A 14,417-nucleotide genomic window follows, 5' to 3' on the forward strand; every position below is an offset into this window, starting at 1 on the left:
CACCAAACCACTCTCATCCCCCGATCACCAGATCACAGATCACCAGATCACCAGATCATCAGGTCACAGATCAGATCCCCTGTCCAGTCACGTGTGAGCGTTCCCAGGGATCGGATTCACTCTGTTTATGTTGTACCATACTCTACATTTAGTCATCATATTTATACACTGTTTTTAGATAGTACGTACTGTAGTCATATTTTATAAATTAAAACAAAAACAACAAAATAAATATTTTTATTGTGAAATGTACGACTTGGTTCCATGACTAATCACCTGCTTCACCAAATCTCATTTGTGCTAATGGTCCTTTATAATTAAGTCATCTAGACATAAAATACCCTTGATTAGTTGAAATTATTTAATTATTTATGTGCATCCGTCAGTACCTACTTTTCCAGTTTTTTCATATTCTTACTTAAAGTGTTCAAGGCATTTATACTATTATGTATTATTTTCTACCCTTTATTGCCTGTTTTCTGAAATGGTTTTTGTCGTTTAAAAGTAAATCGCTTTCTCTTAAAAACGATAATACTCCGAAAACTCTTCAAAAAATATATACAAATTAATTTAAAAAAAAAAAAAATTAGATTGGCTTACAAAACACATTAACCAAAGAAGTTCACTTGAATAAAGTGAGACATTGATTCAATTTTATAAGTAACAGCTGTACAAGGGTATTTTATACTTCGGTTATCACCCGAAGATATCTTTATTTCCTTTATTTGCGATTGCCGCAATGCGTTTTTGTCAGAGGCAACACGACTTTTATCCTTTACTGTCACCGACCACCGCTTGCGTTTCCGCTGCCCCCACTTCCGAGACCGAACCCGAACCCAAACCCGAACCCGGATCCAAATCCGCCTGCGTGCTCTTTACAGTATAACCTTTGTCCTACTTGTAGTAACAATACTCTGCTCGTGCCCGGCTCCACGACGAGCCACTCGGGCAACATGTTGTTGTCGCCCAGCCACCGCGGCATTTCCTACCCGCCGCCGAGCCCAACGAGGTGAGTGTCTCTAGAGATTGGACCCCCACATGCCACGTCTGATTGTGTGTGTAATCCGTGTATAACCTGTGTCTTTGTCGCCCTTCCCCCTCTAAACCAAAAAAAAAACGAAAAAACTCTGCGACCTGTCGTCTATCCACATGTGCATCGTCCTGAAATCGATCGATCGTGAACCCTCATAACCCACATCCTGCGCCCCATCGCAATCGCCATGTGCCCTCCGCCGCATCGCCATCGACTAACCCACCGCTACCGTTGCTAATGCCTGTCCTCCGTCCTGTTGTTCCCGTGGTACCCGCAGAGTTCCGCTGCGACGTGGCCTGGCATTCTCCACGTCGACGAAGAACCCGCCGCTGCGGAAGACCAGGAACATCACCTCCCAGAACAGTATTAACTGGCACCAGATCCCGGCCACGCCCACGCCGCCCAGCCCGAGATCGCAGCACCAGTCGCCGGGAGTGGTCTGCCTGCAGAAATCGCTGCCCCTGCTGGCTCCCAACGAGGAGGGTCAAGATCAGGGTCAAGGCCAGGGTCAGCCCCCGCCCCCGCTGCACAAGCAGCTCTCCCACCAGGCCCCGCTGCCCATCTCCAATCACAACCAGTCCAGCGCCGAAACGGACGTCTGATGAGGATGGGCTTGCAGAGTCCCAAAGCCGCAGAATGTACTTACCAATAGATCTGTCACAAACTACCAGTAGCAAGTAGCAGAATACCCAGAACACTCCCATGTAAAATAATTATGGAAATTCGCCTCTAATTTGCAGTCTTTAGATATATTTGGTTCTCTTGCTAAATTACAAAAAAAATAGTAGATTAGGAAAAGAAAATTGTTTGAGAGGCTTAACTTATAAACATCTTTTTAAAATACATTTTTTTTTGAAACCATATAGTTTTGAAGGGCCCTTTTCATGTCTTTATAGTAAACTAAAATTCGGTTTAAATTCCTACTTTAAGCTTACGATAAAGACGAGAAAATGGGACCACCTATGAGGTAGTTTGTAAATTTTTAATTTTGTACTTTACTTATATCAAAAGTCAGCTAAAATTAAAGGCGAATTTCTAAAATTCAAATAAGATATCCTTTTGAGTGTAGGACATCGTGAACTTGTAATGTGAAAACCGCACTTTTGGGTCCAAAGCTGACATTGAACTTATCTACATTCCATAACTAACGAAAACCTTGGCGAGATTAAATTTCAGAACACAACGCCCCGCACACTCGCCATTTTAATCTTCCCATAACGATATGAAGACAAATAAAGTTTAACCAAACTAAAGTTAGTCGTACTTGTTACCATAGAATACGCATAGTCCGAATGCCATATATACAGAAACATACTTAGATTGATCACAAGCTTTATAAAAGTGTTTCCATACTATTGATGTAAGTCGTTAATTTCCTTAAGTAGATAAATCAAATGTTACGGTCAAAATAAAAATAAATAAACAGAATACATATATATACATATTACTGGCTGCCCATTGTCTGCATGTAACATAGAATCTAAAAATGTTTTCCAAAACATAACAAAGGAAGTGAGAGGAAATATATCCTTTTATTAAGTTTAGCTCTTGCAGTTTTTAAGTTTTCAGAACTTGATTTAAGGGCTAGGTTCATTTGCAGTATTAAAAAAAAGTTATCCTAAGTTTCCTCTTTTTTAGAGAAGAAAGCTAAAATAACTTCAACTCAACGTTACGTACAAGTTTGTATACCAAAATAGAGTATTATCCGATTTTCGGTCAATGTGTGTATAAAGAATAATATAAACTGTAGGTACGAAATTAAGATGGCCGTAGTCTTCTTCCACAAAATGTAGTTGGTAAAGCACACATTATACCACATGGCAAAGTAATATTGGAATACGACAGACTACGGATGGAATTCCAACTATAAAAAATTATCCGTCGTTTAAGCTATATTTATATGGGTGATACGTTTTTAATTGAGTTCAGGCAACAAACTGTAGTTCTAGAAAGCTCATAACATTCTTAAAAATATAAATCCATAGCCCCTGTTGACTAACGTTATTAAAATAAAGCAAAATAATATTTTAAAGTTTTTCTAGCCATCTCTATCCTCCCCTATAACTTTCCGGAACTATATACATTCTTTACATACTTTATTTGAGATTCAAGTATTGTTACCATAACTTTGGATAGTTGATTAGGGCGTAGCAACTGTTCTTCCTTCGAAAACTATTTCGACGAAAAGGATGTGACACATGTGAGGCGTGAATTTGCTAAATGCAGATTTTCTCCAAACGATTTGTACATATTATCAACGGGAAAGCGTGACATAAGTTCTAAATTACATATAGAGAGACAAACGAATACATATACACACCACATATATAGGGACTATATTTATATATATATATGTATATTGTAAAACGTGAACTTTTAGAGATAATGAGATGCATGTCTTGCACACAAGTGAGCTACTAAATAACTACAATATACAACTGCAATACAAAGTGTTAACTGTATTTTTATGTACGAATACTTACCAATATTTAGGGCTGCATAGAGCTGAGATCGCATTTTAGAGTCGTACTTAGTTCGAGGACATGAAGCTAACTTAATCCGTAACGAGATACGTTTGTGTACAAATATCTAACCCTCTCTTCGGGCTAATCCAAAGAGTATATTCATACATACATATAGTACGTGGTACTTAGAAGTTGAACTTAAATGTTATTGCAACTATATCTAATTGCAATTTATTTACAAAGGAATATAAACAAAAACAAAGAGTAAAGTGCAAAAAAGCTTTATTTACACGCTTGAACAATAAATATCAAAATTATTTGTAATGTAAACAACCAAAACCCCTCTTGTTTTACTTTAAATAAGTGCTAAATGGTTAAATGGTATGTAATTTATTTTTCAGAAATGGCAAAGAATAGGTTTCCCTTTGTCAAGATGAGCAAATGCCATTTAAAGCCAATTACCAACCGAAAGAGTTCAAATACGTACAAAATCTGTGTTCCTATAGTGACATCAAGCAAACTGCACTGGACAACATCGCTTATTTAACCATTAAAAAGTTTTGCGGCAGCTGCAGCCAACCAACAGAGATATCAAAGCAGGACACTGAGCCAAGGATGCAACTTGATAAATGAAGGGCCATCCTGCCGGGACAGTTACGTCATTGAATGAACTTTTATTAATTGGACACATCTTTTTCGAGCTAATTACCCATAGTAAAGTTGTTCGAAAACTATTGACAAAGCCATTAAAGGTTGGTATTAAATTGTAATTCATAAATTACTAAACGATATCCATGAATGCCATTTAATAAATAATGACTCCCAAATTCGAACAGTAAAATATTTGATTTACTGATTCAAGTCATTTGGCGTAATTAATAAACTAGTAAACGAATTAATTGAGCAAATTAAAGGTCATTATCTAAGCACAGGGAACATAAATTAGGGTAACTGATTTAAAACAATTAGACATCATTTTTTAAATCGAAAATTTTGACTAGGGGATTAAATGAATGGAATAAAGTTCTGAATATATATAGTTGGAACTAAATTCTTATTAAACTTCACCAGATATCCCCTCCGTATGTTGTGAGTCTGATAACCCATTTTAATTCATATTTTATTCTGCGGAATAAAACCGTAATTTTACAGCTCCCACAGGAGAACACTTAAAACAGGCGATGCATGCAGCAGCCAAGTGGATTATTTGCATGCCACGCCCCTAGACCACCGCCCACCGCCCGACTTCCACGCCCCCTTTGAAGCACCCCGTTCTCGAAAAGCATTATGATAAATGTCGTAATTCCGCGATTGAAGTGTTATGGCTGGCAGTTAGTCAGGCTGCCTGCCTCGGATACGCGGATCCGCGGCTGCGTTAGTTATATTTAGACGTCTCACAATGGTAGTCATAAAAATCCGCAATTTGTGAGCTCACCCTCCAGCGGAAAATACTCGGAACGACGAGCCCCCATTGAATTTCCACGTTTTCCGAGGTCCCACTTGAAGCATCCACTTTCCCCGAATTCACTGGCTGCAGTGCCAAATGGATTCGCAATCGTGTAAATGGGATTGTGGCTGTGCGTGGATGGAGCGTGCTAAAAAGTATAGTAGCCTAAACAAGTTGGCGGTTTAACCACTATTTGGATTGGTATTACTGATTACCGAGAGAACAGCACGTAATCAGTAAAATCATTCTCTAAATTTTGAAAAAGAAGTTATTTCCTCAAATCAAAGTAAAATAAAAAAGAAACAAATTTTCTTTAGATTGTTTTAATGACAGCTATAGGAATTAATAATGAATTTATTTTGTATTAAATAGGAATTTGCCTTATCATTAATGGAAAGTAATGCTTTTAAAATCAGGTTTCATTAGCATTAAAACAGAAAGGTTAGTCAATCAATTACTTTAAAAAAGTAATGCTAGTGAAAAATGAATTCTTAACTTTTGAGAAAAGTAATGCTTATGATTCTTTTTCATTAAAATTGTAATTGTAATGGTATACCATTATCTATAAGTAAATATAATATAATATAATATAAATAACTGGGATTTATTAAAAATACCTTTAGCCATAAACTTTAATCTGTCGAAAAATAAATAAAGTTAACAGATTGTGCGTCCACTTGACTTACTAAAGTCAAGCCAAAGTGATTGTGCAAATATTAGTTTTGCAGAACGGAGAGCAGAAATTGAAGCAAAACAAATGGAAATTAGCTGTTCCAGGTGGGGCTTTAAAAACAATTTTGCAGTGACAGGTCTGCCGGGGACATCCACCTGGCGCACTGCCTGGAAAGTGTCGACACCGTGTTAACCCTAGCCAAGTTGCCCCGCCACTCCGCCACTTTCCCATGTGCAGGCACGCCTCGCAAGTTCCTTTCAATTAAAAACATTTCCCAGCCCGGCGCTTTGCCTCCAGCCAGACGTCTGCCCGCCTGTGCGTGTTCGCCCCATTTTAGCATATTACTCGGGGAAATAATGAGCCCCGAGCAGGGAACACCGTGCCCAGGACACCGGTGCCCCGGGTCCTCCTCTTTGCTATTCCTCCTCTTTGTGAACGCCACGCATCCACGCATCTCGTCAAGGCGCACTTTAGACGGCTGGCCCACAAACTGCTCGGGGAGGATTCTTTAAGAGGATTTGGCACTCTTAAGCACAGCACTTGATGGACTTTTGGTCGCGGTTGAGTTGAGAATAAAGCAAGGATGTGTCCAAATAAAGGGTTTTGCATTCTGCACTGATTGTAAGACGCAAAGGTAACACCAAAAATATTTAAAGACAAATGAACTACAATTTTAAAGATAAATAAATCACCAGATTCTTTTTACCGCCATTAATCCAGATTTTAATGAACTCCAAAAAATAGAAGAGTTCAAGTGTTAAGTCCAAATGGATTTGCTGATAAATTTCTATCGTTCGGATATTGATTAATTCCTTCGATTTTATCAAATTGAAGTTGTATTTTAAATATATTTTAGATATATGTGTTTAAGTTGAAAAGCAACTCATTTTTATGGGCGATTTCCTTATATATATTTCCTTGTATATATAAAACGACGTTATATCTACTTTTTATAATGCCTTTTTTGTTAGAAAATTTATAAATTTCAGTTAAACAGATTAAATAACTGTGGAGGATTCATTATGAGGATTTCGCACTGGTAATTACAGCATTACATCAACCATCATCGCGGTTGATAAGAGATTAAAGCGATGAAGTTGTTCAGGAAAGACTAATCCCATTTCATTAAATCAAGTCTTATTTACCATTAATCAAGCTTTATTTTTAAATAGATTTAAGAATTTAATTTTGTTTTCAATATTTACACAAATTCCATACCAAGGACTTTTAAATATCCCGAAAACAATGCTCGCAATGCAATCAAATTTTTAATTACCCGGAACAAAGCTTCCAATGCAATCCGACTTTGGGCGGTGTTTAAAGTCGGACAGCTGAGACTTGGAAACCATTTTGTCTTCATAAAAAATGAATTCGGTTTTATTCTGTTTTTCCCCTTCTGCATTGCTCACTCGAAAAAAAGGAAAAAAAGAAAACAAGGTCCGTTGGCAGGTGCACAGCGACAATAACGATGTCAGGAAAAATGGTTCAATCCCCAAAGCAAAAACAACTCACATCGACCATAGCAACATGCTGGCATCAATGCACTCGCATGTATCTGCTGAAATGTTTTTTCTATGTCACGGAACATTTGTTTAAAATATCAATAGCACTGCTCAATAAATATCACCGATGTCGATGGCTTCTCCTCCACTGCACCCATCCAAGGCCAAGTCCGTTCGGATTATTTATGGGTCCACGTTCCCCATAACACACAAGAGTATCGAGAATTTCGGCTCGACTGCTTTTCAATTCTTATTTAACAATCAACTTTGCCTTAGGGCTATCGACAGAAGGAATTGAGAGCATATATCATAAATGAAATGAAACAACTGCAGATTGGTTTAAATAGAATTGCATCATCAGCTTTGGTATTTCTTTGGAGTCAGACAATTGAATGTGTCCATTCAGGACCCGAGGAAAAACGACCATTCGTAGGCCGGACATAATCTTTAGAGTCTTCAACGCCATATTGGCAAATAAACTAATAGAAACATTCATGGGGATTTTTAACCCGATTTTAAATGGCATACATATTTCTACGAATAAAGTAATACTTTGTACAAGAAGCCTTAATAAAAAAAAAAAAAAATGGTTTTAAATTTTGTGTATATCCGTGTTTGGTGCTTTAATATTTATTGTTTAGAATTGTCGATGGAATGAATTCTTCTCCTGCGATTTTTGTCGATCTAAATCGACCCACATTTTTAGACCTATATATTAACTAAATATGAATATCAAGAACTCTGACACTACATTACATTCAGAGTTTAACTTAAACTCAATAGTGTTCTTCCTTATCTAAAACCTAATTTAACAAATCAAACTAAAACTCCCTTTAACAGGTAAAGATCTATTTGGCTTAAAAATATGGAGTAAGCTAACACTCTCAATTAAATATGAATTTAATTTTTCCTGCAGCTATATTGATTTCAGTAAGTTTGCAAATGATACAGTTGAGTGTACACCTTCCATCGGAACCCATCAATATGGACAAGCCGAGTTTGCGAAGTGACTGCGGAGAGCAAACAACAACTGGTCACTCACCTGGGCACTTGCGAGTCCGGAACCATCGGCTGGTGGTGCCCCACCCCCATCCCTTGACCAAAAGACCCAACTCAGGGGCCATGTCCCGGTGTCCAAAAGTCCAAGTGTCTCCGAGTCCTCGACTTGACGGGCAGTCGGTCGTTGGGTCGTTCGGTCACTTGGTCCGGTGCTTGAGCTTGAGAAATGGCACTGCAGCCGTCTGGCGCTATTATCCCGTATTTTTTCTCGCCACTTTCGTCCTTTCGTTCCCGGTGTTTGACTATTTGTTTGTTTGTTGGCTGTGGTCGTGGACTGCCAGTCGACCATTATAAATTGTTGTGTAGACACCTCGTGGCCGACGCTCAATCCAACATGCCGGCCACAATTCCAGGTTCCACTAAAATAAAAACGGAGGTTCCACTAAAATAAAAATTAAGATGCTGGATAATACAGAAATCAATATAACATTATGTAAAATATGGACATAACTTAAAAATAATAATAATAACCACTTAAGTTAAGATTTAAGTATTTACTTTGAATAAAATGAAACATTTGTACTTAAACAAAAGAAAACATTTGTAAAGTCCAAAACACAAATGAATAAAATTGTTGAGATACTAATTTGAAATGCCTGGTAATAAAATGTTACATCTTATTTTGGATAAAAATCGAACACAGCGCTTGTTTTTCTCACAGTGTCCTTGTTCTGCACCAATCCCCCAGCATTTATTTGCTTTACTCTGGCCCAATTTGTCTGGGTGGAATCGTGTGAATGGGTTTTCCCTCCCACATCAACTGGCGCTGGCTTTGTTTAATTTTCCAATTGTTGTTACCCGAGAGGAGTCATCGCCACCGAGGCGAAGTGTCATTAAACTCGTGCCAATGCATTAAGTGTTTATTGTTTGCCCATTGCTCGGCTCAATTGTTCATGCCTAATTACCGTTCAAACTTTGTCACCGAATGGCCCTCGATGGCGACAATTCGAATGAGCTCTTGGCCAGTTCAATGGGCCAGGAAGTGTCCCGGGTTTGACCAGTGCCACTGCGTCGGACGTCATTTTCTCCGGATGAGGCTCAAATAGTTGCGGCGACACCTGCACAAACACTGCACTCAAAACCATGATATTATTGTTATTTAAAGAAAAATTAATTTCAAAGTACCATATGCCTATTTTCAGTTCTCTTAAAAAATGTTTAAGCTTTTAAATGTACAATTTTAAAATCGATTTAATGTTATTGATTTTCTAATACAGATTAGAAAAAATATCTAGCTTTAACTTCTGCCATTTGGTATATGAAAACTAATGTAACGTGGCCGATCGCCACTGCCGGAAACTTGGCGGTAATCTCTTAGTCTTCGATAGTCAAGAAGAACAAAACTTTACCAAATGTTAAAAAAAAAACAAGAGAGAACGCTATAGTCGGGTGCCCCGACTATCAGATACCCGTTACTCAGGTAAAGGGAGTGCGAGGGAGATGGAGATAGAAACTTTGATCACGCATAACTTTTTAACGAATGGTCCGATTTGAAAATTTCTTCTACATTTCGATAGGTATTGATAAACACAATAAAACTGCATTTTTACTTTTCCGAAATATTTAAATTTTTAAAATCGTATATAAGCGATTGTGGGCGTTAAAGGGGCGTGGCACCTTTTTGAAACAAACTTGCGCTGGTAGGAACTCCTAGAATCTGCATGCAAATGCCAATCTTCTAGCTTTTATAGTTTCCGAGATCTCAGCGTTCTACGGCGGACAGACAGACGGACAGACAGACGGACAGACGACGGACAGACAGACGGACAGACGGACAGACGGACATGGCTATATCGACTCGGCTAGTGACCCTGATCAAGAATATATATACTTTATAGGGTGGAAACGGCTTCTTCTAGCTGTTACATACTTTTGCGAATACAATATACCCTTTTACTCTACGAGTAACGGGTATAATGATCCAAAAGTGTGTATTATCAGAAAAATTAGTAAATGATTTTTTCGATGAGATAAGAACTGGAATTCAGCTGAAAACCTCCATTTCTTATTTGTTTTTTATGTCGACTTTTATTGCATGTTTTATATTTTGTCAATTTTTTCAAAGTGTTCATATTGGACACAAAAAGAGGCGGAGTGCCGGAAATTGCGCTTCACTTTCAGCTGCACACACTCGACCAGAGGCTCTTTGTCCGAGCGGTGACCTCTTGGCCATCCACGCCCACTCCCATTGGCCCACCCCACCGGTGGTTGGCCACCCACCCGACGACCTTTTGCATGTTGCCAAGTGCCGGAAGCATCTGCATGATATTCCTTGCATACATTTCGACGCCGCCTCCTTTGAATTCAACGGTCTGTGCATCCGGAAATTAAACATTTTGCCCGTACTTTCTCAAGCCCTGCGGTCGTCGTCTCTGTGCCCAAGTGTGCAGCCATTCTGCGCTTGTTTTCAATTCAATTCACTTAGAAGGAATGCCAAATGCCAAATGCCAAAAAAGATACTTGCAAGAGGGGGTGACAGTCGTAGGATGCACCTTTGGAGAAAACCTTTCAAATTTCCATTTTACTTTGGGCCCATCCATTGTCCCTCAAACGTACACATGTGGGAAGGAAGCCAAACATAAAAATGGTCAGATGCACTTAGCTCTTTTATCAGTTTTTCTTGAGCTCATATATCGCTTTCGACATATGGAATTGTCAGCGAGATTCTAATACTACTCCCCTGCCTTTCAGCATAGTAAATGCTCATCATAATAAATAAATCTTGTTAAATGACTTTTCACATTTCGACGTGATCCTTGGGGACTTTTTCAATTCATTGTTTTTTTTAATATAGATTCATACCATATCAACATAAATAAAAATCATTATTATAATCCTAACATACGCGAAAGGAGCTTATCTGGAATTAAAATATTTGATTCAACTCATTCATAGTGACAGTCATGTTTAAAGTAGTATTAAAAAGATTAACATCCTGCCAACATATTCAAAATGAAAGTCAACACTTGAGGAAATGGGAAACTTGCATATATAAAATTGGGTGAACCTCATTTAGGTAAAACTACTTAACCTTTCATCTCACATATAAAATAACTCATAATCTTTTTCGACAACTCTTCATGTGTTAAAAATAGTTTATATCTCTTAAACCTGAAAATACAATTTTCTGGGCTTAATATAATGTTCCTTTACTTTCAACGTTCACTCCATGTGTGACATTCTTGTAAATAAATTTAGGGTGGGTTGGCACGAAAAGTTATCGCGTTTGGGAAAATCCTTAGCGGCTGTCTTTTCATCTCGATACGGTGACAGACAATTATAATTGTATTTAATTCTTTTGATTGATGCTTTGTGGGCTTTTCACGAAGACGCATTTCCCACCCAACCGCAAAGCAAAGATACTGGCACAAGAGCACGAAAATCGACGTCAGCAAGGTGTGCGGTTGGCATCCCCTGTCACAGGCGAAAATAAATATTATTTATGGGTCCCATTGATAAATATAATTTATTTCTCTAATTTATACCATGGGAATTTCCTATATGCTAACAATCCTGCGGTTAAAGCATCCCCTTCCCTCTTTGAAAGCGTAGGTGACAATGCTTGAGTTATTGAATTAAATGTGTGGCCCACAAATAAGTGCTATAGATATTATTAAATGCCTAAGCCTTGTTTACTGATTTAAATCTAAAATAATTCTGGTAAATTTAATAATTATAACGATACCATAGAAATATGGTATCCTGTTATTATCGGCTAAATTCCACATGATTGGCCCTGATTTTAGTTTTTCATTTAATCACAATCATTTTAATCTTTCGGAATAAAATCAAAATTTCTTTGTTCGTTAGCCCTTGAGTAGCAGCAACTCTTAAAACTCCACCTTGGGAAACTTACGATTCACCGTGCACCTTTATGTGTCTCGTCGATGGAAGAACGCCAAGCCATTGGCTTTTATTTTCGAAGTGCATTAAACACTCTAGAACTGAGTTATGATTCCTGCGTTGGTACGTGAGGAAAAGTCTGGGACACAATTCAATTTAATTTTGTTGTTCCCCAGAGCGTGAATTAAAAGCATTCGTCATAAGCAAGAGCCGTTTCATTTGCTGGTCCATCCCTTGTTGAAATATAATCCACAGTCATATATTTTTATTGGCAAGGAAAAAGGATTGGAACCTGGTCTGGCCAACGGTGCGAATGGTTTTATTTATGAGTCGAGTGGGCATGCTGATGTTCTCGAATACATTAGCCCAATCAGGTGCAACGGCTCACAACGGTGCAGATAAAATGGTTTCCATAAACACGAGTGATTCCATAAGGTTTAGATTGCGAGTATCATAAAACATTTGTATTAAATAAAAAGGCTAATGGCTTGTGAAAACCACCATTGATGCATCACGAATAATACATTAATTAAAAACCATTTGAAAAACATATGTGTGTAAATCTATTCCCATTTGCCATTTAACATTTTATGGGAAGAATTTATCTTTATTTTCGCACTCAGGCAATGGTTTATTTATTTGGCATCACATAAAATATTATCGTATGTCAATCAATGTCACATCTTAATTAATATAGTTTGAAGCAGAGAATCTTTGGCTATGATTTTTTTTTTTTTTTAACTTTTCAATTGCGATGTGGCTAAAATTAAAATGATTTAAGTTATTTTTATTAATGTTAAGGATAATAATCAATAGAACTACATTAAAAGCGTTAAGTTAAGTTTATTTTCCTATGCTCACGACTGTGAAAATCTCTCTTTAAATTGTTTAAATATTATAATAAATCAGGGGAATAAAATAAACTGGTGCTGAGCATCCAAGGGCCAAGGGCTTAGCTCTGCAGTTAACAAGTAAAAAAAACAGGCTCAAAGCCCCAGCTCAAACAAAACAAAAACAAGTTTTCATGCGTTGAACGGATACAATTTTACACCTGGTTTGGGGAGGTGTAACAGAGGTTATGCCTTACAACATATAGTATATATATTTATTTGTATAGGATATACCCTCTTGCACACTTTCACTCTTTCAGGGGGCTGTTCGGGATTCTCCGGAGTGCGATTACCGCTAGCTATTCTGTGCTAACAGTTGCTTTGAGCCATCGGTGCTTTCAAAGTTTGCCTCTGCCACTTGCCATTCAATGGAAAATGTTGAATTCGTTAACTAAAACCAGCACGCACTCGATAATCCCCCAATCGCTATACAGTGGGCGGTATCTATTAAAATATACCCAAGGTCTGTGGAAACCGGCATGAATTGCAAAGCCCTTTCGCATTTTCTATTATTTATGAAAGTTAAAAATCTTTGCAGCGAAAATCTTTAGAGGGGAATTTCCTAGATTTCATTCAGCGCCAAAACTATTTAATGTATTGTTCGAAAATAAGGAAATATATATAATTTCTCTGATATTTAAGAATTGTATTTAACCTCTTAACTAGAGGTTATTACCATAAGAAAGAACTTGTAAGAACTTTATTATATAGACAATTTTTCAACAAAAAAATAAATATTTAGCTATTGCCTTTTTGTGGTAACCAAAGATGATTCCATTGTACCCATGATTGCCGTGCAGGTATAGAAATTCCTTAGGTGTCAGCAGGTTGAATGAGAGTATCAGCAAAAAAAGAGTCGCATCTAGGATTAAAGTATAAGAAAGTTTTATTTTTGATAGTCCAGGGTAAATAACAAAGTGATTAGCCCACCTGACAAGTATTAAAGTACCCCAATAAAGCCTAATAAATCACATAGACTTGTCAACAGATCATTTAAGAATCGATTATAAATAGCTACCCAGTTAATCTTTAATAAGCAGCCCAAAAATTCGCAACGAAAAATTCGCTCGGAAATGAGTTCTTTTTCTCGAGAATGTAATTAAGGCATCATCAGACGATTTCATCAGTTCGTTGTCCGCCTACAAGGTGCCGAAGTGGGCGGGGTAATTAAAATGGCGAAAATAAATACCTATTAAGAACGTTTACACTGATTGACACTTTAAGGCAATTTCCGGCCATAATTCCCTGCCACAAAATGGTGCCCCAAGAAGGTGTTTCCCCCACGATGGCGGCACAACCAAATGTCGAGCTATCGATTTGTGGCGGGATCGGGGAGTGTATTTAGGCCAGGCCCGACACGCTTTACATTAATTTGAAAATTTTGACTGCGTCCGCTTTAAGTTGCCCTCCTTCCCAGAAGGCACTTTAAATAAGGGTTAGATGGGCGTAAAAAGGAGTGCTAAGTAGCCTAAATGTTGAAAATAAGTTTAAGAATTACATTTTCA

General features: G+C 37.7%; 1 protein-coding gene across 1 annotated transcript in view; it reads left to right on the forward strand.

Moving 5' to 3' along the window:
• The window catches only part of LOC108038551, a 45,602-nt gene extending 41,765 nt beyond the window's left edge, over window positions 1–3,837 (forward strand). Inside the window, 2 exon segments of the mRNA XM_044461685.1 lie at window positions 905–1,009; window positions 1,311–3,837. Of these exon segments, the coding sequence (XP_044317620.1) occupies window positions 905–1,009; window positions 1,311–1,635 (430 nt within the window). The 3' untranslated portion in view covers window positions 1,636–3,837.
• Window positions 3,838–14,417: the final 10,580 nt, after the last annotated feature.

The sequence above is a fragment of the Drosophila rhopaloa genome, unplaced genomic scaffold (assembly GCF_018152115.1).
Source record: "Drosophila rhopaloa isolate 14029-0021.01 unplaced genomic scaffold, ASM1815211v1 contig_47, whole genome shotgun sequence".
Lineage (NCBI taxonomy): Eukaryota > Metazoa > Arthropoda > Insecta > Diptera > Drosophilidae > Drosophila > Drosophila rhopaloa.